At 36.2% G+C, this 26,554-nt stretch overlaps 1 protein-coding gene across 1 annotated transcript in view; it reads left to right on the top strand.

The window, feature by feature from the left end:
• The window catches only part of cspg4 (chondroitin sulfate proteoglycan 4), a 117,834-nt gene extending 91,435 nt beyond the window's left edge, over window positions 1-26,399 (top strand). Inside the window, exons 5-10 of the mRNA XM_056451875.1 lie at window positions 4,752-4,928; window positions 13,789-13,987; window positions 17,495-17,626; window positions 17,864-18,024; window positions 19,176-19,359; window positions 19,708-26,399. Of these exons, the coding sequence (XP_056307850.1) occupies window positions 4,752-4,928; window positions 13,789-13,987; window positions 17,495-17,626; window positions 17,864-18,024; window positions 19,176-19,359; window positions 19,708-21,518 (2,664 nt within the window). The 3' untranslated portion in view covers window positions 21,519-26,399. The remainder of the gene's footprint in view (window positions 1-4,751; window positions 4,929-13,788; window positions 13,988-17,494; window positions 17,627-17,863; window positions 18,025-19,175; window positions 19,360-19,707) is intronic.
• The last annotated feature ends 155 nt before the right edge of the window (window positions 26,400-26,554 follow it).

Raw genomic sequence — 26,554 nt, forward strand, 5'->3', positions numbered from 1 at the left:
TAAAGTTGCGGTCGGTTTGAAAACCGCTCCAATTGGTCCACCGTTTTTATGTTGTTAAATTGAAAAAAAAAGCACTGGGTGTGTTTATTTCACCCCAGTATGACGGTCTATACACCATACATGCACATATGTCTGTCCAAACAGATTGAAAAGTAGATTTTTTACCATAGGTGTCCTTTAAGGCAAAGTAAAAGTGCACATTTTTAAAACTACTGGGAAAATTACAATTCCTGAGCAAAACTACTCAATTACAGTAATTGGAGTATTTGTAATTTGTTACTTCACACCACTGCATATAAGTTCATATGTGGATTTTACAAATATAAAGTATGTCATATATTTAGTATTTTGTGATATGTGTTCAAATATATTAGATATACAGTAATTATATGTAATTTGCATGAAGGTAAATAGGTAATAAAAAAGAACTAATATCTAATAAGTACTGCTATCTCTTTTTTAAGTACTAGTAAAATAATAAATATTAGCAGATAAAGAAATAGTACTTCATAGAAAAGATGCTAATAGCTAAAACAAACTAGCATGAAAATTGATACTAGTAAGTTGAATAGATTAAATGTTAAATTTGATTGCCATCCTGCTGAAAAAAATCCAGCTTAAATCAGCCTAGGCTGGTTGGCTGGTTTTAGCTGGTCAACCAGCCTGGTTTTAGAGGAGTTTTGGCCATTTCCATTAAACCAGGCGGGTCAAGCTGGTTTTAGCTCGTCATCTCCCAGCCTAACCAGCTAACCCAGACTAGAAATGCCTGAAATCAGCCTGAAAATGGTCGAAAGCCCTCTAAAACCAGGCTGGTCGACCAGCTAAAAGCAGCCAACCAGCTTAGGCTGGTTTAAGCTGATTTTTTCAGCAGGGATATCATTTCTATGTGGGAAATAGGTACTAATGAATGAGAACTAGTAACCTATACTAGTAAGTACTGCTGTCTTTTTTAAAAAGTAGTTGTAAAATAATCAATATTAGCATTGTACTTCATGGAAAAATGCTAATAGCTAAAAAAAACGGTCACACTTTATTTTGATGGTCCTTTTGTTGAATTTAAGTTACATTGCATTTACATGCCAACTAATTCTCATTAGATTTTAAGAAGACTGTTAGGCTGGGGTTGGGGTTGTGATTAGGGTTAGTGTAAACTGACACATACTTGCAAAGTTTCTTAATGTCAGTTAAATGTCTGTTGAAGGAGCATATCAACAGATATTAAGCAGTCAGTCTACTAATACTCATCTTGACCATCAAAATAAAGTGTTACCAAAAAAACTAAATAAGAACTAGTAGCATGAAATTAGATACTAGTTAATGAACAGTAGCAGGGTTAGGGTGTTAAATTTAGCAATACTGTATGATTAGCATATATAGGTAAAGCTTAATATCTTAAGTAGTTTACTTCTCATATAAACGCAGCTTATTTTAAGTATTTTAAGAGTCATAAACAAGATTAAGTGACCTGAATAAAGCTAATGATATTCTCCTCATTTAGTTTCTCTCCTCTGTCACCTCTAAATGCCTCCTATAAACAAACAAAAATGGCAAGAAATGACATTTTCACCTCTATTACAAATGACATCTTCCATAAACACCCGCCATAAGTTATTGATTTCCTGACAAACATGAGACTCTGCAGTCTAAACTATGGCAGAAAAGCTTTTCTCTGCCAAAAAAAAAGAGATCTGTTAGCATAAGCTGTGGCTTAGCGGTTAGCGCATGACACTGCATGAGCTGTAACGATGTATTGATAAAAATATGACCGAAAAAACAAGATTTTTATGATTTTCTGAGGAAAATGTGAGTGCCTGTGGTCATGGAGGAGTGATTGTTAAGGTTAGCAGAGAGGCGGTTAGCAGTCTGATCATCTGGAGTTTGTTACAATCTGTACAGCATATGACAGGCAGCAGACGTCTGACCCGCGGACAGGCTAACAGCAGCTGTGAGGCTTTCTAGAGCTTTGCATTATGTTTGTTTGACTAAATCTGTGCTTTGTTTAAAGTGTGCATCTGACCACCCACGTTTGATCCAGTTTTAGCATGACGGATGTACATTTAATTATGGGTCTGTATTCGGAAGAACAGCTTTTACTATTCACGAGCATCTTAAATGCTGTACATAAAAGTTGGACACGTGATTGAGTCTGACTTCTGATATTTTTTTTAATGTTTTGCATTTTTCAGATGCAATACTTTACACCAACCTGATTTCACCAAGTAGGACATGTTCCTGGATTAACAGCTATGTCGATCCAGGAACAACATTCCAATCAGCCAATCAGAATTGAAGGATACGTTTACAGTTTCTGTTAAGTTTAGGCTTAGGCTTGTTTATGCACTTCTACACGATTGTTACCCAACTATTATTCCCCTCTGATTTTGGGAATAATTTACGGTTATAGTTGGGTTTAGCGGTAGGGAATAGGTATGGATTACGTTTTCCAACAAAAATGATGTTCCAGGATCAACGTAGATGTTAATCCAGGATCATATCGTGACAAAATCATGATGTGCCCATACTTTCTCTGTGTCATTTGTCTACTATACTATACATACAAATGGCAAAAAGTGTGATATTGTTAGCAACATAAATCAACACTGAAAACAGGAACTACGGTTGTCATGAAAGATGTTTTATTTATTGGATAACAACAGCAAAGCAGTTGGATTTTTTAACTAATGCAACAAATGTAATATTTATTAATATAATTTATTATATTCATAAAATTATGAATGTTGTAATTGTTATATTCATTATTTTGTTTTATATTTATATATTTCTTAGTTTACTATTATAGTTTTATTGTGCCGTTTTGTCTTTTCAATATGCCAGTTTAGTACTAAATGAAAAGGAGAATTATTTTTTGGCAAAGCTGTAATCAATCCAAAAATATTTATGTATAGGCTGTACAGCTAGTTGGTAATTTTCATTTATTTAGTATATAAATATATGTATATATATATATATATATATATATATATATATATATATATATATATATATATATATATATATATATATATATATATATATATATATATATATCAGTGTTTCCTCTAGGATTTTTTCCAGCTGTGGCGGCAGGCCTTTTTTACACAGATCTACTAACTACCTGTGGCGTTATTTCAATGACCAATGTCTTGAGCACAGTATTATGAGTCGAGATCGCATTTATGTAATAGCCTACAGCATACGAATCTCTTTGCTTGCGCACAGATTTCCTCTTGTTGCGCGCCCTCAAATACGCACTGCTCAAGCGTACAGTGTTGCCTGATTGGGCGGTTTTGAATTTATTTTTGCGGGGAAAAAGTGACATAGGCGGATAGTGAAAATTTGGGCGGTTTTGCAACGGCGTGCCCGCCAGCCCCGGTTTGCCCTCATAAACCTGTTTTGATCTCCCAAAGAGATGCCATAGCCCCCGTTCTTTGCATACATATGCTTAGAACAGTGTATAAACGCTTGTGATCTCGACAGCTTTTGGGCTGGAAACAGTCAGCATCATCTGGCAACACTGAGCACAGATCTTGTGCGCTCTAAAATAAACGCTGCTGAAGTGTGATTTAGTGCGTTTATGTAACGAGTATGTCTCCAACATTTATTAGATTTGCTAGGAATATTTATGAATGTCTCCAATAGACCTACAGAGCGGTATTAATGTGTTCTGAAGTAAAGTGAAACAGCTATACGTCGTGTTTGCTGGCCTCACTCATCACGCACCTGTCACAGTCAGCCAGTCAGTCAGCACGTAACCTTAAAGGGTTAAACAAATAACGCACAGCACTACTACCGTCGGTTACAGAAAAGTTCACGCGGTTGTAATTCACTTACCCTTTAATACGTTTTGGTGCGATTATCACCCGCTATTAAAAAAATAAAATGTTTTGAATGAGAAGCGAGAAAATGGAGACTCATCAGACCAGGCAACGTTTTTTCAATCTTCTATTGTCCAATTTTGGTGAGCCTGTGTGAATTATAGTCTCAGTTTCCTGTTCTTAGCTGACAGGAGTGTCACCCGGTGTGGTCTTCTGCTGCTGTAGCCCATATGCCTCAAGCTTGGACGTGTTGTGCTTTCAGAGATGCTCTTCTGCAGACCTCGGTTACAACGAGTGGTTATTTGAGTTACTGTTACTTATCAGCTCAAACCAGTCTGGCCATTCTTCTCTGACCTCTGGCATCAACAAGGCATTTGTGCCCACAGAACTGCCTCTCACTGGATATTTTCTCTTTTTCTGACCATTCCCTGTATACCCTAGAGATGGTTGTGCGTGAAAATCCCATTGGATCAGCAGTTTCTGAAATACACAGACTAGCATGTCTGGCACCAACAACCATGCCCTGTTCAAAGTCACTTAAATCCCCTTTCTTCCTCATTCTGATGCTCGGTTTGAACTGCAGCAGATCGTCTTGACCATGTCTACATGCCTAAATGCATTGAGTTGCTGCCGTGTGATTGACTGATTAAAAATTTGCGTTAACGAGCAGTTGGACAGGTGTACCTAATAAAGCGGACGATGAGTGTACTATATATATATATATATATATATATATAGTGAGCGAGAGTGTGAGAGATGTAGTCAGACTATCAGAAACAGAAGCGTAAAAACATGTTTAATTGCCTCTTCACTTGGAAAACAACAAAATAAAGCCAGTGTAAACCCAGAAATGCTCTAATGGTCAGAAAAAAGGATTAAGTGTGTGTGTGTGACTGGATTTCTGATGTCTGTTGTGTATACGGTGTGTATCCTCAGGTCCAGCAGGGTCTGGTGCTTTATTACCATGACAGCAGCGAGACCACAGAGGACAGTTTCACACTGACGGCCTCAGCTTTCGACATCAACCGCAGAAGCCCATCTTTGACCGTCGGCATCACCGTCCTGCCTGTCAATGATGAGCCGCCCAGAGTCCAGCGCAACACTGGCATGGAGGTACAACTTAACCTGTGAACAATAGAGCAAACACACTTAAGGTGAATATGTGGTTAAAAAAAAGCAGTTATTTATCAATATAGTTACATCAATATCAATATAGTTATCTAGTGCTGTCATATCACTAGTCACATCTAAATTATATATATATATATTACACATCTCATTACACATGTGCAACTACAAGGCAACGAAATGCATTTTTGGTCTAACCAGGAGTGCAATAGCAAGTGCGGGGTATAAGTTATATGTGCAATTAGAACACTATGGGTAATATGGTCATATTTACAGATGGATGTACTATGAACATAATATAAAGAGTGTATCAGAGATTTACAAATAGTTGCACATACTGTACAGATTGCTATTAATAATCAGGGATGCAAATAGATATGAACATAATGTACAGGTTGTTATTTGCTATAAACAGGAGTTAAAAATAGAGAGATATGCATATCATACATTTTCAAATGTGTATGTGCAATGGATATGAAGAAATGAGTTTGTACAGTGTAGTGCAATGATATTGAGTGTGCAGTACTAAATAGTGCAATGGTTATGGGGAGTGTAAGTTATGGGGGAAAGTCTGTCTGTCTGTCTGTCTAACTAACTAACTGTCTGTCTGTCTGTCTAGACAGACACAGAGACAGATAGTATTATATATAAGTATTATATATGTAAATATAAAAAAATATACATGTTTTTTTTAAATTATCAAGTTAATTTCCAATTTATATTGCTGAAGTTGAAATTTACAAATTATTATCCTATTTTTTTGTCTTTTTTTTAGTTTAGCTGGAATAAAAGTCATTTTAAAAGTTCATTATTATAACCCTCTTTACATTTTTTTCTTCTTTGATTGGCTACAGAATAAACCACTAAATAAATTAATTATTAGAAATTAATTATTAAAACTAGTCATTTTAAAAATGCGTTGAATAGCTATTATCTGTGTTGATATTTTGGAAATATTTTTAAAAAGAAAAAGTTAATGAATTTTAATTAAAAAACAAAGATAGACTTAAAAATATATAATTCTTTAAAGATTTTTAAAAGATTTTAAAAAGAATAAAAATATAATTAAAAAAAATATATAAAGAAAATATTAATTCAATAAAACATTTAAAATGATTTAAAAAATAATAAAATGGTAAAAAGAAATATTTAAAAAATATAAATTATATAAAAAAATTTAAAATTATTTTAAAAAGAATAAAAATGTTAACAAATTTTTATTCACCGTTTTTCTCAGTGGCTTTGGTGCATTTCTCACAACACTATTTTCATTTGCACAACAGTTAATGCATTTCTCAAAACAATCAGTACAAACTGCAAAACCAAGTTGATAACCTGCAGAAGCGTGTCACTTGCTCAAAATGTAGAGCTCATTCCTCAAAAGCAAGTATTGATGTCAATGAAAGTGTCAGTGTCATCAAGATGAAAAGTCCTGACACCATTGTTTATGAACAAAATAGTCAAATGGCTTTGTCATGTTTTCATTATGACAGATTACTCTGTAAATTTTTTCCAATGCAAAAAAGTCAGATTATGGTGACACGTCCTGAAAATGCTCAAGACAGCACTATATACTGTTTGCACAGCCATTTCAAAACTACAGTAAAGTTAGACATCACTGAGTTTAGTGAGGTATCTGAGTACAAGACACTGAATATGTATGTTGCACATTTTTACTGCATTTGCTCTTTACAATTCTAATGTATTCACAGCATGAATACACTCTTATTTACAACAACATAAACTGTCTTTGGGTAGAGCTGTGCACAACTGTAAACAATATTGCAGAACATATTGGAACTGAACCTACAACATACATACAGTAGGTCTGTAAATCATTCATGAAATTGTTCAATTTAGAAGACATTTTCAGGAGAAAAAAAAAGATTTTTATAAGATTTGCTTGACAGATTTTGACAACTAGTTCAGCATTTCTGTATGTAATGACTCAAGTAATGAAATGAGGACTCTTAGTTTTATATGGAATGACTATTCAGCATTCACAAGTTTAGCTAATTTTGACTGACATGACATAAGCAAATGATAATGTTATAAACAGCAGAGAGTTGTAGGAAAGCGATTGATGCATGTCCAAAAGCTTTTGGAATTAGTTGGAAGGAATGAGAAACTGCTACCATGATGTGCACAAATGACTAATTGTTTTGAGAAATGCATTAACTGTTGTGCAAATGTAAACAGTGTTGTGAGAAATGCACCAAATCCACTGAGAAAAAATAAATAAAAATCTGAATTTTATAAAAAAAAATGTAAACTGATTTTAAATAGAATAAAAAATAAAAAAAATGTATTGAAAAAATATATATAAATTAAAGAAAATAATAAAAAATAAGAAAATAATAAAAAATAATAAAAATAAATAATTTTCACTATAAATTTGTCAAATTGGTAAACTGCTACAAAAGTAACACTTAAAAATCTATTTTGCATGTGTTCTTAACATTAGACCCCCAAAAAAGAGACGAAAATCCTCAACATGTCCCGGTTGACAGGTACATGAGAAACAGTGTTTTTGTCTGCAGTGTTTCTCCTTAATGAAGCTTCTAGAACCAAACACTGACGGAGCTGGAAACACTGGGAGTGAGTTTCTCCTCTGCTGGAACACAGACTGTCATTCAGCGCTTCACTCCATGTTGTCTGTGGTTTCTGGTCGCCGTGGAAACTCATATTTTTGGAAAACCATGACGGTGGCAAGTATTCAGCTACTGGCCTGGAGAGGGAAAAGCCACCAATCAGAGATGCCGCTTCACTCCCGCAAAATGTGAAATAATGATACGTGTGTGTTTTTCCACATGCTTTTTTCCTCATGCGCTTGCTGTAGTTCAGTCTGTCTCTGTATCGGACATGCTTTAATCCAGGACAGCTCATTTTTCGATGGCTGCTGATGATAATAACAGAGAAGATCTGAATGCAGACTCGCTCTTTCCAAAAACACATACTTTACTGTAGTACTGTCTAACGCACACAAGTATAACGTGATCAGAAGATATGACTGCATCATAATAGTTGCACAATTATACATTTTATTACATAATAAAGCATGTCATTAGCAATTATGTATTATTGTGAGATACATATAAAAGAAAAACAGAAAAGATATACGTATATACAGTATATATTTGGACATATATACTTTAAAATGTGTTTTATTTGAAGTTTTTTTTCTGTTTTATATCTTTTATTAAATATTTTACTTGCAAGATATTTTATTCATTTAAATATTCATTCAAATTTTAAAAATGTTAATTATTTTGAAAACGGTTTAAGAAGTATAATTATTATTAATATGATTTATATAAAATTATACTTGGATATATAGTTTAAAATATGTTGTTCGGGTAAGTAATAAATGTAATGTAAACTATTCAAGTTAGATTTTAATGCATGTGATTTGATGTATTTTTATATTACATTTTTTATTGAATATTTTACTTGCAGGATATATTTATTTTTTTATTAGACAAAGTACACATCCCTGAAAATTCTCATTTGCAAATGTCCTATTTTTTTACATTCATATTTAAATAAATTATTTTAAAATAATTCATTAATATATTTTTTTAATTGTTTAAAAGTATAATTAATACAATTTATGAAAAATTATACTTGGATATATAGTTTAAAATATGTAATTCGGGTAAGTAATAACTGTATTATTACTATTTAAATGCATGTTATTTGCAGTATTTATTTCTATTTTACATTTTTATTGAATATTTTACTTGCAGGATATATATATAACTATATTTTTTATTACACAAAGTTCTTATCCCCTGAAAAACCTTGTTTGCATTTTTTATTTCAAAGTTGAAAAATATTTCTTTAAATATTTAAATTCATATAAATTATTTTACAAAATTAAATTATTTTAAAAAGTGTTTTAAAAATATTAATATAATTATTAAAACTGATATATTTGCAAAAAAATGCCATCACTAATATAAAAAATATTACAAACAAATAAAGAAAACAAATAAGACTTATTCTAGAAGAAAGAATATTATCAGACATACTGTGAAAATTTCCTTGTTCTGTTAAACATCAGTGTGGGAAATATTTAAAAAATAATAAAAATAAAAGGGGAGCTAAAAATTCTGACTTCAACTATATATATATATATATATATATATATATATATATATATATATATATATATATATATATATATATATATATATATATATATATATATATATATATATATATATATTCTTTAATGATATTACATTCAAAAATTATTGTTTTATTTTTTTATTTAAAATTCATATTTAATTTAAATATTTAGATTTATGTAAATTATTGTTTAAAAATAATTATTTTAAAAACTGTTTAAAAATTATTTTAATTAATTTAATTGATTTATTTGCAAAAACTGCCACCACTAATGTAAAAAAATAAAAGTATTTTCTTTAATAGAATAATATTCAGAAGTTCTCGTTTGCAAAAGACTTGTTTGCATTTTTTTTTAAATTGTAAAATATTTATTTAAATATTTAGATTTACATAACGTATTAAAAATTTTAAATAATTTTTAAAACTATTTTAATAATTTACCTATTTATGTATTTATATTTAAATTAATTTATAATTAATAAAATTAATATAAAAATTTACTAAAAATAAAATGATTTAATTATTAACGTTATTTAACAATTATTTGATAATGGTGTGAATTCTCATTCCTATTTATTTGCAAAACAAAATCCTATCACTAACGTAATAAATATATATATATTCTTTAATGGCATTAAAGTTTAAAAGTACATTACTTTGAAAACAATCATTATTTCCACATTACAGCAATGATAATTATCTCCTTTTTGCATTTGCATATCGTGACAATAATTATCATGCGCATAAAAACCAAGTGCCAAAAACCCTAAAATGCCATTTTTGTTTTTGGCATGAAATATGAAACTTTTCAAATACACATCCTTACAATTTCACACAATAATATCTCAATTCTGCCCCCCCTGAGCTCAAATAGAGACCCTGTAGAGACGCCCCAGTAAAATCAGACAGAGATTGCGGTTTCCCATCAAAGCAGGCCTCGGCAGAGCATGCTGGGATTTGATTTGCCATGCAGCTTCTGATCCATGTTACATCTATTAAATATTGAGTATGAAGAAACAGCAATTTCCAGGCCAATTTGGGAGTTGTTTGTTTCCGAAATTCCAAAGTCTGATCAAACGCTGACATCTAGTGGACGTCAATAAAATAGCAGGCAATATAACCAGTCAACAGGGAGACATGCTCCATGACTAATATTTACCCTAGTAATGACATTGCATTGCTCCCCATTAAATAGCACTTGCAGCAAGACACGATGTTTTTTACAAGCACTTAAATTTCAAACATCACATTATGGTCAATATAAATGTAAATAAGATCAATATAAATAGTTTAAATATTGAATATGACGAAACGACAATTTCCAGCCCAATTTGGGAGGTATTTGTTTCATCCAAGTGATCTAATCCTGACCTCTAGAGGACGTCAATAAAACAGCAGTAAATATAAATTTCAAAGGTCACATTATAATCAACATTAATATAAATAACATAAGTATAAGCTAAATATAAATAATATTAATATTGAGTATTAAAAACCAGCAATTTTCAGGCCAATTTGAGAGTTATTTGTTTCATCCAAGTTCTGATCTAATCCAGACATCAAGTGAACGTCAACAAAACAGCAGTAAATATAATCGGTCAACAGGGGGCAGCACAGAGAGTCATGCTCCCTTAAATGACTTATATTTACCCTAGTAGGTGATGCAGTGGCGCAGTAGGTAGTGCTGTCGCCTCACAGCAAGAAGATCGCTGGTTCAAGCCTCAGCTGGGTCAGTTGGTGTTTCTGTGTGGAGTTTGCATGTTCTCCCTGGATTTGCGTGGGTTTCCTCCGGGTGCTTCGGTTTCCCCCACAGGTGAATTGGGTAGGCTAAATTGTCCATAGTGTATGAGTGTGAATTAGTGTGTATGGTTGTTTCCCAGAGATGGGTTGCGGCTGGAAGGGCATCCGCTGCTTAAAAACGTGCTGGATAAGTTGGCAGTTCATTCCGCTGTGGCGACCCCGGATTAATAAAGGGACTAAGCCGAAAAGAAAATGAATGAATGAATGAATGAATATTTCCCATAGTAATAATGTTTCATTACCCTCCATTAGATGGTTTTTACATGCACTTAAATTTTGAAGGTCACATTATGATCAATATTAATATAAATAAGATAAATATAAGATAAACATAAAATATATATAAATATTGAGGATGAAAATAAAACAGCAATTTCCAGGCCAGTTTGGGAGTTATTCGTTTCATCCAACTTCTGATCTCCTCCAGACATCTAATAGATGTCAATAAAACAGCAGTCAATATAATCGGTCAACAGGGGGCAGCACAGACAGTCATGCTCCTCTATGACTAATATTTACCCTAGTAATGACATTGCATTACCCCCCATTAAATAGCGCTTGCAGCAAGTAAAGCAGATGGTTTTTACATGCACTTAAATTTCGAAGATCACATTATGATCAATATATATAAAAATAAGATAAATATAAGCTAAATATAAGATAAATATTTATATTGAATGTGAAAAAACAGCAATTTCCAGGCCAATATGGGAGTTTTTTGTTTCATCCAACTTCTGATCTAATCCTGACATCTAGAGGACGTCAATAAAACAGCAGTATATATAACCTGCCAACAGGGGGCAGCACAGACATTCATGCTTTTCTATGACTAATGTTTACCTGAGTAATGACATTGCATTACCTTCCAATAAATAGCACTTGCAGCAAGAAAAGTAGATGGGTTTTACATGCACTAAAATGTCAAAGGTCACATTATGATCAATATTAATATAAATAACATAAATATAAGCTAAAAATAAATAATATTAATATTGAGTATGAAAAACCAGCAATTGCTAGGCCAATTTGAGAGTTATTTGTTTCATCCAACTTCTAATCTAATCCTGACATCTAGAGGACGTCAATAAAACAGCAATATGTATAACTTGTCATCAGGGGGCAGCACACACATTCTCTTCTATGACTAATATTTACCTGAGTAATGACATTGCATTACCTTCCATTAAATAGCACTTGCAGCTAGAAAAGTAGATGGGTTTTTTACATGCACTTACATTTCAAACGTCACATTATGATCAATAATAATATAAATTACATAAATATAAGATAAATAGAAATTGTGTAAATATTGAGTATGAATAAAACCGCAATTTCCAGGCCAATTTGGGAGTTATTTGTTTCATCCAACTTCTGATCTAATCCTGACATCTAGTGGACATCAATAAATCAGCAATCAAGAGCTATAGCTCCTCTATGACTAATATTTACCCTAGTAATGACATTGCATTACCCTCCATTAAATAGCACTTGCAGCAGGAAAAGGAGATGTTTTTTTTACGTGCACTTAAATTTCGAAGGTCACATTATGTGGAAACTAGATTACGGATTGATAATGAGTTTGTGGACCTCTCTGTTCCAGGGCACTACGGCGTGTACTCAATTTCCAGATTTTTTTTTTTCCTTCTTCTTGCTCGGTCTCTCAGGAGGGCGGTAGATGGAGGCTGTGAAAGCGTTCAGGAGCAGATAAATGTGTGCTGATGTGTGGCAGGCCTGCACTCTCCCGGCTGAATTTGATCGTTTTTAAGAATGTCTTTGAGCAACTTGTCCATTACACATCCATTAGAGCGCTATCAGAGGAGACATAACTGCCTCTTTCGCAAATCCCGACAGCTCCAGACACCTCCGAAAACAACCGTTTGCTTGTTCCGTCTTGTTTATTGGTTTGTTTATCTCTCTTTGTCTGTTTTGCGCTGGGCCCCGGCATAATATGTCGTTTCAGCGTATCGATATCGCAGTGTTCACTTAATTTATAAAGCACATATTAATACAACAAAGGTTGACCACAGTGCTGTACACAAACAATAGACTATAGGTAAAATATAAGTAAATATAATAATATAAATATAAGTAAAATTACAATTATAATCCCTGTCCTTACCTACAATAAGAGCAAGGGTTTACAAACTCAGTCCTGGAGGGCCGGTATCCTGCAGATTTTAGCTTCAACTTGCTTCAACACACCCCTGCTGAAAAATCCATCTTAAACCAGCCTAGGCTGGTTTGCTGGTTTTAGCTGGTAGACCAGCCTGGTTTTAGAGGGGTTTTGACCATTTCCAGGCTGGTTTCCAGCTATTTGGTCTGGTCTTAGCTAGTCAGGCTGGGAGATGACCAGCTTAAACCAGCTTGACCAGCCTAGCCAGGCTGGGAGCCCAGCCAAAACCAGCTATGTCCAGCTTAAACCAGGCTTGTCACGCTGGTTTTAGATGGATTTAGCTGGTAATTTTCCAGCCTGACCAGCTAAGACCAGGCTGGAAATGGATGGAAACCAGCCTGGAAATGGCCAAAACCCCTCTAAAACCAGGCTGGTCAACCAGATAAAACCAGCCAACCAGCCTAGGCTGGTTGAAGCTGGATTTTTTAGCAGGAACCTGCCAGGAAGTTTCTAGTATATCCAGTAAGAGCTTGATTAGCTGGTTCAGGTGTGTTTGATAAGGGTTGGAGCTAAACTCTCCAGGACACCGGCACTCCAGGACCAAGTTTGGACACCCCTGCCTTAAAGTAATACTATACATTTTTTTTACACAACAATCTGCATGCCTGACACAACCCAAAACTCAAGCTTCATATTCCCCAGGACAATCAGTAATTACAACTAATTTATATATGGTAAAATATTGCAATGTCATTTTTTTCCATATCATGAAGCCCCAGTTTGTGCTCTTTCTGCTTTCAGCTGCTAGCTGGTGAGACGTCTGAAATCACCGCCAATATGCTGAGCAGCGACGATGTGGACACGACACCGGACCAGCTGTTTTACTCCATCGAGATGCGCAGCAATGGGATCGTAGCCTTTAAAGTGTCTCCGGATGACAGCGTGGACAGTTTCACGCAGGCTCAGATTAATAATGGAGAGGTTTTATTCATTCATCAGGGTGGGTTGACATCGATTTCTCAGAATTGAGTCATTTTAATAAATAAATAAAATATCAGATAGGAAACAAATATTCTAAGTAAAAACACCAGTTAACAGGCACACATAGCATTGCGTTAACAGCTACATTCAAGGCCTGGAGCACTGCATAAAAGAGTAAATCTGACTCAGAATGCCTCAGAAACCACGCAGAAATGTTTTGAAATCTTTCTTAGAAAGGAATAGTATAAAGTGGTAGCTTGACATAAACTCTTTCAAACAGCTTTTGCAAATAGAAACAAGCCGAGTCAAATTGCTATTGCAAATACATGACATAATGCCAAAAACAACTACTAATATTTGTTATTAGCATGCTGCTGTATAGTTGCAAAGTTGTTTTGAGGGGCTTGTAAAGTTTTCTAAAAACGTGAAGAGTTGTTGCTTTTTTTTGCATGGGGTTGCTGTTTGATTGCTAAGGTGTTAGCATGCTGCTGTATAGATGCTAAATTGTTTTGAGGAGTTTGTAAGGTATTCTGAAAACATTTTTGCATGAGGCTGCTGTATGTGATTGCTAAGGTGTTCAGAGTGGCTAGCATGCCGCTGTATAGTTGCAAAGTTGTTTTGAGGAGCTTATAAGCCTTTTTCTGCACAAGGTTGATGTATATGATTGCTAAGGTGTCAGCAGTTGTTATTAGCATGTCACTGTATACTTGATAAGTTGTTTTAAGGTGCATGTTGGGTATTCTAAAAAGTTTTGTAGCATGAAGCTGCTGAATATGATTGCTAAGGTGTTAGCAGTTGTTAATAGCATGCTGCTGTATAGATGCTAAGTTGTTTTGAGGGGCTTGTAAGGTATTTTGAAGATGGGTTTTTTGCATGAGGCTACTGTATTGCTAAGGTGTTACCATCTTAACAATCATATACAGCAATCTAGTGCAAATAAAGGCTTTAGAATACCTTACAAGCTTAAAACAACTTAGCAACTGTACAGTAGCATGTTAATAACAATTGTCAAAACCTTAGCAGTCATATTCAGTAACCTCCCCTGCTGAAAAAAACAGCATATGCTGGGAAGGTATGTTTTGATGCTGGTATGCTGGTCTTGCTGGTCCCAATGCTGGTTTTGCTGGTTTCAATGCTGGTTTTGCTGGTCTCAATGTTGGTCTTGCTGGTCTCAATGCTGGTCAGGAGCAGCACTGAGACCAGCAAAACCAGCATTGAGACAAGCAAGACCAGCATTGAGACTAGCAGGACCAGCATTGAAACCAGCAAAACCAGCATTGAGACCAGTAAGACCAGCATACCAGCATCAAAACATACCTTACCAGCATATGCTGTTTTTTTCAGCAGGGTCAAGCAAAAAAAAACTTAGCAAAAATACCTCACAACTTCATCAGAACAACTTAGCATCTATTTAGCAGCATGCTAATAATGCTAACACCTCATAGCAATCATATACAGCAGCTTCATGCAAAAAAACTCTCTAGGATACCTTACAAGCCGCTCAAAACTACTTAACAACTGTAGATGTTAATAACAACTCAGAACACTTTAGCAATCATATACAGCAGCCTCGTGCAAAAAACTCTACAGAATACCTTACAAGCTCCTCAAAACAACTTAGCATCTGTACAGCAGCATGCTAACAACTGCTGCTAACAACTTAGCAATCATATACAGCAACCTAGTGCAAAAAAAAGTTTCAGAAAACCTTACAAGCCACTCAAAACAACATACCTACTGTAAAGTAGCATGCTAATAACACCTTAGCAATCATACACAGCAGCCTCAAGCAAAAAACCGTTCAGAATAGCTTACAAGCTCCTCAAAACAACTTAGCAGCATACTAATAATGCTAATACCTTAGCAATCATATACAGCAACCTAGTGCAAAAAAAAGTTTCAGAAAACCTTACAAGCCACTCAAAACAACATACCTACTGTAAAGTAGCATGCTAATAACACCTTAGCAATCATACACAGCAGCCTCAAGCAAAAAACCGTTCAGAATAGCTTACAAGCTCCTCAAAACAACTTAGCAGCATACTAATAATGCTAATACCTTAGCAATCATATACAGCAACCTAGTGCCAAAAGGTCTTTAGAATAACTTCCAAGCTCCTGAAAACATCTTAGCATCTATACAGCAGCATGCTAATAACATTTCAGAACACCTTAGAAATCATATACAGCAGCTTCATGCAAAAAAAACCTCTTCAGTATACCTTACAAGCTTCTCAAAACAGCGTAGCAACTGTACAATAGCATGCTAATAACCCTTCAGAACACCTTAGTAATCATATACAGCAGCCTCATGCAAATAACTGTTTAGTATACCTTACAAGTCCCTCAAAACAACTTTGCAACTATACCTTAGCAATTATATACAGCATGCAAAAAAGTCTTTAGAAAACCCTACAAGGTCATCAAAACAACTTAGCATCTATACAGAAGCAGGCTAATAACATCTCAGAACATCTTAGCAATCTTTTACAATAGCATGGTGGAAAATACCACAGTAGTTCATACTATACTGTAGTTCATTATACTACTGTATATTATAGTATTTACAAGTCTTCGTTAATGAATACAACAGCATACTGTAGTATCTATAATGAACTTATGAACTGTGATACTGTTGTATTCTTCAGTTTTTACTACAGTAAACTGTGGTGTATTGTCATATAATATAACCTATAGTTGTGGAAAACTATTGGGTAATATATTTTATATTGCTATAGTTGTTACTATTGCAACTATATAATTACCAGATTAAATCAAGTACTTTACTATAGTATGCTTAAAAAACACTATAGTATTTTCTATAATATTGTGGAAATACCTTAGGAACATGACAGAGCCCACTTAAAATAGGTTTAACTGCATAACATGTTAAAACCTATACATTTTAGCGACTGCATAGTAACATGCTAAAAAGACATATTAATAGCACAGAAGATTCTAAAGGCTTTCACTACAAATACCACACTTGCACCATTATTATCTAAAGTGCATTTGAATAGTTTACAGTGTTTTTTAGGACAGATTATATTAGGATTTATTGGTTTTCACATGCCACCAATAGAAGACAAAAATTTACCAATAGAGACCATAGTATTAATACAGTTCAAACCACTATATATTTTAAAATGGTTACAAAACCATTATAGATTTTGTGATGGTTTCTATTCGTTTTGACAGTCTCCAAATCATTTTTAAAACTTTACACCTATAAAATGGTGCTTTATAAGTCCAGAAAAACAAACAAAAAGCGCTCAGTGGTAACTCAAATATTTGGTCGGTGCTCTTTGGGTGAGGGATTCATCAAAACATCAACAGAAATTAGTCCAAGACACTCGGAAATTTTAAAAAGCTTTTATTCACATGGCTTGATCTTAAAAGAAACCTACGCGTTTCGCCAGAGATCTGCCTTCATCAGGGTAACAGTGCTACTTTAATAAAGCAACTGAGTGTGAATGGTGCATATGGAGATGATCTATATTTATGGTGTGTTTGTGTCTGATCTCAGGCTCAGAATCTGGTGGCTTCAGCTTCACCGTGACTGATGGAGAACACACTTCACCTCTCTACCGCTTCACTGTCAAAGCACGACAGCTCACCATCACCATGGAAACGAAGGGTGAACTCATGGTTTTCCCAGGTGGGTTCCGCACATCCCAGGCTTAAATCCAAATCCCCATCTCTATCTCTCTCTGGGCCGATGGAAAGATTTTTATCGGCCCAGAGTGAAACTATTGTATTCAACTTCAAATGGGGAGAAACTTATATTTTATTTTCCTCAACATTTGCATTATCACATCTGGATCAAACTTTTATATAAATGATGTCAGTGTAAATATATTTGAAGTAATACTATTTGTTTGATAATGTTTCCCAGGCACCAGGCAGGTGATCAGTGGAGATATTTTGCGGGCTATAACAAGTGAAGACGGTGATGAAATCACATACTCACTAGTGAAACCTCCTCGTTTGGGACGTATGATCAAACCTAACCAGCGTGGACAGTTTGAGGAGATCACCAGATTCACACAGACTGAGGTAAATGTTGTACATTTGTAAATATGTCAACATGTACTAGCAGGGGAAAACAGAAACACATACAGGTGCAATTCTAGAAAAGTTAATTATAATTTCCTTATGCTAAATAACTGCAGTATTGTAGTAAATTGTCTTAAAGAGATTGTTTACCCAATAATGAGTATTCTTTAGACACCCTCAGGGGGTTTCAAGCCTTTATGAGTTTCTTTCTTCTAATGAACATTAAAGAAGATAATTTGAAGAAATCTGCAAGCTTGTAACAATTGACTTCCATAGTAGGAAAAACAAATACTATGGAAGTCAGTGGTTACAGATTTTTTGGTTGAACTATCCCTATAATGTGGCATCAAAGCCTCTTCAATTGCAATTCCATCTTTTGCCACAAGAGGGCATTACTTGATGTGTAGATTTTATTAGTGAACACCAGAGGGCAGCACTATGTTCACATTAACAATAGGTTTTATTTTCTGGATTTAAATGACTCTAATCTATTTAGAGTTTGGAAACTTAAAGGCTGATTTATACTTCTGCATCACGCGCACACGTATGCTACGGCGCAGCCTGCGTGAGGTCCCATAGTCCTCGACGTGGCTGACACTGACATGCACTTCTCAAAAAACGTAAATACACGTCGCAACGACGCATAGCACAAGCTCTGTGATTGGTCGGCTTGGTAGTGGTGACAAGCGTGGGCGGTGCTGAGAGCCACGAGCCCGATGGAGCGATTGTTTACAAGTGTTGAGTCGCGTGAAGGAGCTCCAGATGGAAACTTTTGTTTTGTGTTTACCTTACGATTAAAGTTGTTGCACGTCCGCAGATTCCTGCCTCTGAGCGAGTTTGACCTACTTGTAGCATTCGGAAAAAAACAAAACACCCATGAAGTAACTCGACACAGAGGAACATAAAAACCTACTGCCAGCTAGCGTTTTGGAGTGTTATTGCAGCACAACACAAACAGCACGCAGAAGTATAAATCCACGACTAGCGCAAGGCAGGCCCTGTGGGTCATGCCGATCACTTGACACAGAGTTATAAGTCAGCCTTATCACTACATTCCACAATTGCTGTAATTAGTAGCTGCACGATATGCTTCAGCCTCTGATCTGTTTTATGGATAGTGTTAAAGGTTGTGCTTCCTCTTGTGTGTTCAGTTGGATGCCGGTGCTGTGTATTATGAGCATCAGATGCCATCCAAGCCCTTCTGGGTTCTGAAAGATTCTGTTGAGCTGGTCCTCAAATCACCTCCAGCAATAGAGCTGCGCCACAGCCTGCCGGTCACTGTCTCATACTACGCAGCCAATCGAAATGTGTCATCCCAGCTCTGGAAGAACAAAGGTATTTGTCATTTGGTACAAAAGTGAACAGAAAACTGATGATCAAGGGCTAATGTGGTGGGAATACAATTAGTATGCAAATCAGGCAGCATTAAAACATGCATTAGCATCATGAATCAGTGTGTTAGACTTTCGTTATAGCAGACCCTGTTCTGCAGAGTTCAGCTCTAATCAGTGATCAAGTGAGCAAGCTAATTAAGGTCTTCAGAATTGATAAAAAAACAAGTAAATGAGTTTGATCACTAGTTAAACTGTATATGGTAGTGGCGTTTTAGTGTTGTATGGTATTCTCTAGGCCACAGCCTTGACACTTAAAAGTAGTTTAATTATTTTCTTTGGTGTATTACAGGTGTATCTGTGGTGCAGGGTCAGTCTAAAGTGATTGACAGCTCTGTTTTGGACGCCTCAAATCTGCTTGCTAGCTTGCCTGAGCAAAAGCGGGCAGGACAAGACATTGTCTACGAAGTCCGTCGGTTTCCAGTTCATGGACGACTCTCACTTGGAGGGTCTGATCTGCCACGTGATGCTCCTCGATTCATTCAGGAAGATGTGGCACGCGGGGATCTTGAGTACCATCACGATGACTCCGGAGCATCTTCAGATAGCTTCTCTTTCCGTGTCCATCTGAACCCCAGTGGTCACACACCGCAAGTCCAGCCTGGTGCCGTGGTTCTGGAGGAAATCTTCCTGATCTCCCTCAGACGGCGAGACTCAAACCCGCCAGAACTCGCAAGCTTGGACCTGCTTCTGGAAGCACTGCAGGGCTCCACGACTATCATTTCAAAAAACTACCTCAACACAGTCGACCAAGACAGCACGCCAGACGAAGTCCAGTTCACCATCTCCAAGAGTCCTGCTAATGGATATCTCATCTACACAGACACAGGAGACCGAATCAACAAGTTCAGCCAGGAAGACATTAACTCTGGACGGGTGGCTTTTGTCAGCGACGGAAGTCTGTCTGATGGTTTTATGGAGTTTACAGTGTCAGATGGGAAACACCAAACAGACCCTAACACGCTGCATATTGGAATCCTGGCCAAATCCCTAATACTGAAGAAAGCTCCAGAGATCCAGGTAAAACAGGGTGATGATGAGACACTAATCACTGAGGACATGTTGAACGCTTCTACTGGAGGTCCCGTTGAAGAGGAGGTACTTTATAAAATAACCAACGTGCCAAAATATGCTGCTGTAATGGTGGACAGACAGCCAACCTCAGCTTTCACACAGAAGCAAATCAAGCAGGGAAGAGTAAGTGTTCGATTTGTGAAGTCCACCTCCCCACGAGACAGTGTGGCCTTTGTAGCTCGAAGCAGGGCAGCAAATGTATCCTCAGTCCTCAACATTACTGTAAAACCACTGGCAAAGGTGGCACAGAATCCCCTGCTACCCAGAGGTGCTACTGTGCTCGTAGACAGAAAGTTGTTGGACGCTACTCCTCTGGCCAACAAAACCAGAACATCCCCGACCTTCAGCATGATCCAACAACCGCAAGGAGCTCGGTTCATCAAGAGGGGTGGACAAGATGATGGACAACCGGTGAGCTCCTTCACTCAGCGAGATCTGGATGAAGGCTTGGTAGCTCTGGAGATCTTAAACACAACTGGGGGCCAAAATGTTGGAGGTCAAAGTCAAGATGAAGCACGGTTTCTTCTAAAGGCACATGGCGTACCTCCTGCAGAATGTGTCTTGCCCTTTCATGTGGTTCCTTATGATCCTTCCAAAGTTTATGGAGCCACATTGCTCAAGGTGCCACCGGTGTCTGTTTCTGACAGGAATGAAGCAGGTCAACCTGAGCCCCGGTGGAGGGGAGATGGTGACAGGGCTTCTGGAAGCACTTCAGCAACTCCTGTGGTATCTAGAAGGAATACTCTGTGGGCTATCCTTATTCCCATCCTTGTCATCCTCCTACTTGTGCTCCTGGCTGGACTGTTGGCATATTACCTGGTCCGACGCAACAAAACTGGTAAACACAATGTCCAGACAGTGGCAGCCAAGCCGAAGAATGGTGAAATGAGTCAGGAAACTTTCAGGAAAACTGATCCTGCAAACAACATCCCCATGTCAAACATGGACTCCAAAGGAGCAGATCCTGAGTTAATACAGCACTGTCGGACAACAAACCCAGCACTGAAAAAGAACCAGTACTGGGTTTGAAATTGGGAGGTGACCGGACACTTATGAGTTTCAAGGCCTTGAATCATTCCAGTCAGTGTTATACTGTTTTTGCCATTACTGATGCTTATGAATTGAAGATCAGCACTAATTTGAGTGTAGGGTTTATTAGATGGCAGAACCAGATCTCTCTGTTTATGCTGATGCTCTAATAGTCACATGGTCATTTCTCAGCTGAGGTGGAAGCAACTTTTAAGGTAATTTTGGACAAAAACATAACATGATATGTTTGAACAATCCCTTGTATGTATGTTTAGGTAGTAAATGGTTTAAGATCTTGTTTTTCAGTATTTTGTAAGTTTATGTTTTGTGTTTTTGTGTCGCTTTTAAACACCAATCAATATATGTGCCTTTTTTTCCAGCAGCCTGTTTTCTTTTGTGATACATTGTGTGATTTTCAATTGTGCTGACAATTTGGTGCCTTTGTCATCTGTTGTTTAAATGAAAATTTTCTGTACAAAGCAAGTTAAGCTCTGTAGACAGCATTTGTTTTACAGTATTGATTACCTGAGAAAATAACAAACAGAACTAAGTCTATGGGGTAAGTCATTGCACTGGGATATCAAAATACCTTTGCACTGGGTAGTTATAGGAACTTTTTTTTCTGGGGGTGTTGTCCTGGTTGCACTCCCACCTACACTGAAAAAGCAATCAGTTAGACTAGGGGTGTCAAACTCCTGGGGGGCTGCAGCCGTGCACAGTTTAGTTCCAACCCTGCTCCAATACACTTACCTGGAGATTTAAAACAAGCCTGAAAGACTCAATTAGTTTGTTCAGGTGTGTTTAATTAGGATTAAAGCTAAACTGTGCAGAGCTGTGGCCCTCCAGGAACTGAGTTTGACACCTGTAAGCTAGACCCATCTATAGGGGCTGTAGCACCAGGTAGTCATGTGAACTCAGTTATAGGAACTAGCCACCAGGCCAGATCCTGAGAACAAAAACTTTCCCACTGCCATTTACCATTTGTTTTCCCATCTTTACTTTAAAAAAAAAAACAAAGCATATCTATAGGGGCTTTCAACTGGGTAGTTATAGGAGCTCAGTTATAGGAACTAGCCACCAGGCCAGATCCTGAGAACAAAAACATTCCCACTGGCCATTTTCCAGTTGAATTCCCATATTCACTTTAAAAACAACTAACAAAGCATATCTATATGGTCTTTCAACTGGGTAGTTATAGGAGCTCAGTTATAGGAGCTAAAAACCAGGCTCCCTCGGTACAAATTTTAATCACTAGCCATTTTCCAGTTGGATTCACATGTTCACTTTAAAAGCAACCAAGCAAGCATATCTATAGGGGCTTTCAACTGGGTGGTTATAGGAACTAGCCACCAGGCTACATCCTGAGAACAACAACTTTCCCACTGGCCATTTTTCAGTTGTATTCCCATCTTCACTTTAAAAACAACCAACCAAGCATATCTATAGGGGCTTTCATCTGGGTAGTTATAGGAACTCAGTTAATGGAACTACCAACCAGGCTCCCTGAAAACATTTATCCCCACTGGCCATTTTCCAGTTGGATTCCCTGGACACGAAACCAACCAAGCCTTTCTATAGGTGCGTTCAGCTTGGTAGATATAGGAACTAAGTTATAGGAACTACCCACCAGGCCACTTCCTGAGAACAAAGTTTTTCCACTGGTCATTTTCCAGTTGTAATTCCATCTTCACTTTACAAAACAACCAACCAAGCATATCTAAAGGAGCTTTCCACTGGGTAGTTATAGGAACTCAGTTATGGGAACTGGCCACCAGGCGACTTCCTGAGAACAAATACTTTCCCACTGCCATTTACCATTTGTTTTCCCATCTTTACTTTAAAAAAAACAAAGCATATCTATAGGGGCTTTCAACTGGGTAGTTATAGGAACTCAGTAATAGGACCTACCAACCAGGCCACTTTCTGAGAACAAAAGGTTTCCCCCATGGCCATTTTTCAGTTGAATTCCCATCTTCACTTAAAAAACAACCAACCAAGCATATCTGTAGGGCCTTTTTAACTGAGTAGTTATAGGAACTCAGTTATAGGAACTACCCTCCAGGCCACTTCCTGAGAACAAATTCTTTCCCATTGGCCATTTTCAAGTTGTATTCCAATCTTCACTTTAGAAACAACCAACCAGGCCTATATATAGGGGCTTTCAACTGGCTAGTTATAGGAACTACCCACCTGGCCACTTTCTGAGAACAAATTTTTTTCCCACTGGCCATTTCCAGTTGTATTCCCATCTTCCTTAGACACAAAAACAAACAAACCTATCTATAGGTGCATTCAAATTAGTAGTTATAGAAACTACATTTATAGGAACTACCTTCGAACTAGGCCACAAGACCATTTTCTGTCAACCAGAGCAGCACATTTCAGATTTGAAACCCTCTGGAATGCATTACCCCATAGACTCCCTTATGCAAATTAGGAACTTATTTTCTGTAGTAATTGACAGCATAATAGTCATAAAAGCCATAAACTGAAAGTAAATATATTTTTTATTTTATTATTATTATTTTTAATGTGTATGATGTAAGCTACGTAGTTTTGGGGCACTCGTTGGTGGCTCTACTCTGTTTCAAAACATAGGTAGATTTAAAAAAGGTGGAAAATGCCGGCAACAACACTGAAGTTGAAACCAATAACATTGCATATGTGGGGAAGTCAGAAGATATCAGTGTTGTTTCTTTAGGAGTCTTATTCTTTGTGCTTCAGAGTTCAGAAACCACAATTCTCTGCTGACCTCTAGTGGTAAGGCAGAGTATTACAAATCAGGCTTTGTGAATAGAGAACAGTTTAATGAAATTTTAAACATACTCTGCCTTAGTTTTGTCAGATTTTTATTACTAGCACCTCGTGCCTGTTTAAAAAGTATAATTTCACAGCCAAACCTCTTACTTTTGACACAAAAAGAGCAGTGAAATTGCGTGTAAATGAGAATTCATGTTTACTAATCGTCATACAAGTGTGCTTAAGTAAACCAAGCAGCCTTACCAGGAGCTTTTAGTAATTTTTTTAGTAATCTATCTTTTCTACATCGTCTGTCGTGTTCGTTTTGTCCGTCAAATGCTTTCATCCACTGCACTGATTACAGGCACTGAAGAACTGTAAAGTTTTTCCTCCAGAACTGCAGCCACGGACAGGACATGAGTCAGCGGGGGCTGTTTTCACGCCGCGTTCCGATTGGCTGCAGAGAAGATATGAGGTCATTAATCCTCAGGCTGCGGCGACTATTTTTTCCAGAGCTCTTGTGTGAGCGCACTTCAAAACATTTTGTTTAAGGTTTAATTCAACGAAATCAAGTCAAGTTGTGGCATGGATGGATGAAAGCATGTCTGAGCATTCACGTTTATGTCTAGGGTTTACAGAAATCTCTGCCTTTTGAGAAGAATAAAGCATTTCTGCAGAAGGAAAGTGGGTTGAGCTGACGGAAAAAAATTGAAAATACTAAATACAGGTGGAGTCAGAATTATTAGCCCCCCTTTTGATTTATTTTATTTTTTTATAATTCCCAAATTATGTTTAACAGAGCAAGGAAATTTTTACAGTATGTCTGATAATATTTTTTCTTCTAGAGAAAGTCTTATTTGTTTTATTTCGGCTAGAATAAAAGCAGTTTTTAATTTTTTAAACCCATTTTAAGGTCTAAATTATTAGTCCTTTTAAGCTATTTTTTCCCGCTAGTCTACAGAACAAACCATCGTTATACAATAACTTGCCTAATTACCCTAACCTGCCTAGTTAACCTAATTAACCTAGTTAAGCCTTTAAATGTCACTTTAAGCTGTATAGAAGTGTCTTGAATAATATCTAGTCAAATATTATTTACTGCCATCATGGCAAGGATAAATTAAATCAGTTATTAGAGATGAGTTATTAAAACTATTTTGTTTAGAAATGGGTTAAAAAAAATCTGCTCTCCGTTAAACAGAAACTGGGGGTAAAAATAAACAGGGGGGCTAATAATTCTGACTTCAACTGTATGTCATTATAAACCACTATGACTTTCTTCCTTCATAATGTCGTCACTGTAACTTGATATACTTTTATGGTACTTTTCAAATATGCATTTAAAGAGCAGCCTGAACATTTTTCTAAATATCTCTTTTTGTGTTCCTTGGAGGATAGAAAGTCATACGGGTTTGGAATAAATAGAGGTTTCATTTGTAATTTTTTTAAGCCAATGTTTACAGAAAGACTGCCCACTTTTTCGCTCTAGATTGCATTTAATCTTGTATAATTGGATGTTTTAATCAGTTGTTGTTTTCTTTCTGACAATAGAGACGTTTCTTATAATCATAGACCAACTCCTGCTTATCATTCCAGAGTTTAGTTTTAGAGACACGATCGATTCCCACAGTACTGCATATTGAATTTATATCACTGTAGTTCTGATTTTTCCCTTTATTAATATTAACTGCATATATCCTGCGGTTCGATATCTCATCTGAAACCTCTCAGGATGTTTGTGTTTGTGTTTCTGCAGGGCAGAATTGAGATCACATGAAAACTCAGGACATCAATGGTGTTTGTTCTCCGGGTATTTATACCAATATATCAACCTTATACCTAAAAACCATGTACAAAACCCGCAGTTATCTTCTTTGTTTTGTCCTTGGGTCGGTTTGCTTGTAAATATGTTGTGGAATCACATAAACCTGTCATAAGAATCAAAATGCACTTTGCTCCAGCTCTTTGAAGGTTTCCTTTGTGGGTGAGAGTGTTCATTTCCAGTGTTATAATTTATTTTTAGCATCTATATTCGGTTTAGGATTTGCTCTTTTAAATTTGTGAACATGCATTTCATTCTGTTCCTATAGAAAAAAATAATAATATGTCAACAACTTCAAATAAAAAGTAAATAAAAATGTCTTTGATTGGGTTTGTTTTTGTTTCTGGAATTATGCAGAGACATCATAAACGAGGTTAAAAAACAGCATTTAGAATTTTTGATTTAAAAAATATCTAAATAATTATAATAAATATAGCATTTATATATGAAGAGGATATTGCTATTCTGCAGTGAA

Source organism: Danio aesculapii, chromosome 25 (assembly GCF_903798145.1).
Source record: "Danio aesculapii chromosome 25, fDanAes4.1, whole genome shotgun sequence".
Classification (NCBI taxonomy): Eukaryota; Metazoa; Chordata; class Actinopteri; order Cypriniformes; family Danionidae; genus Danio; species Danio aesculapii.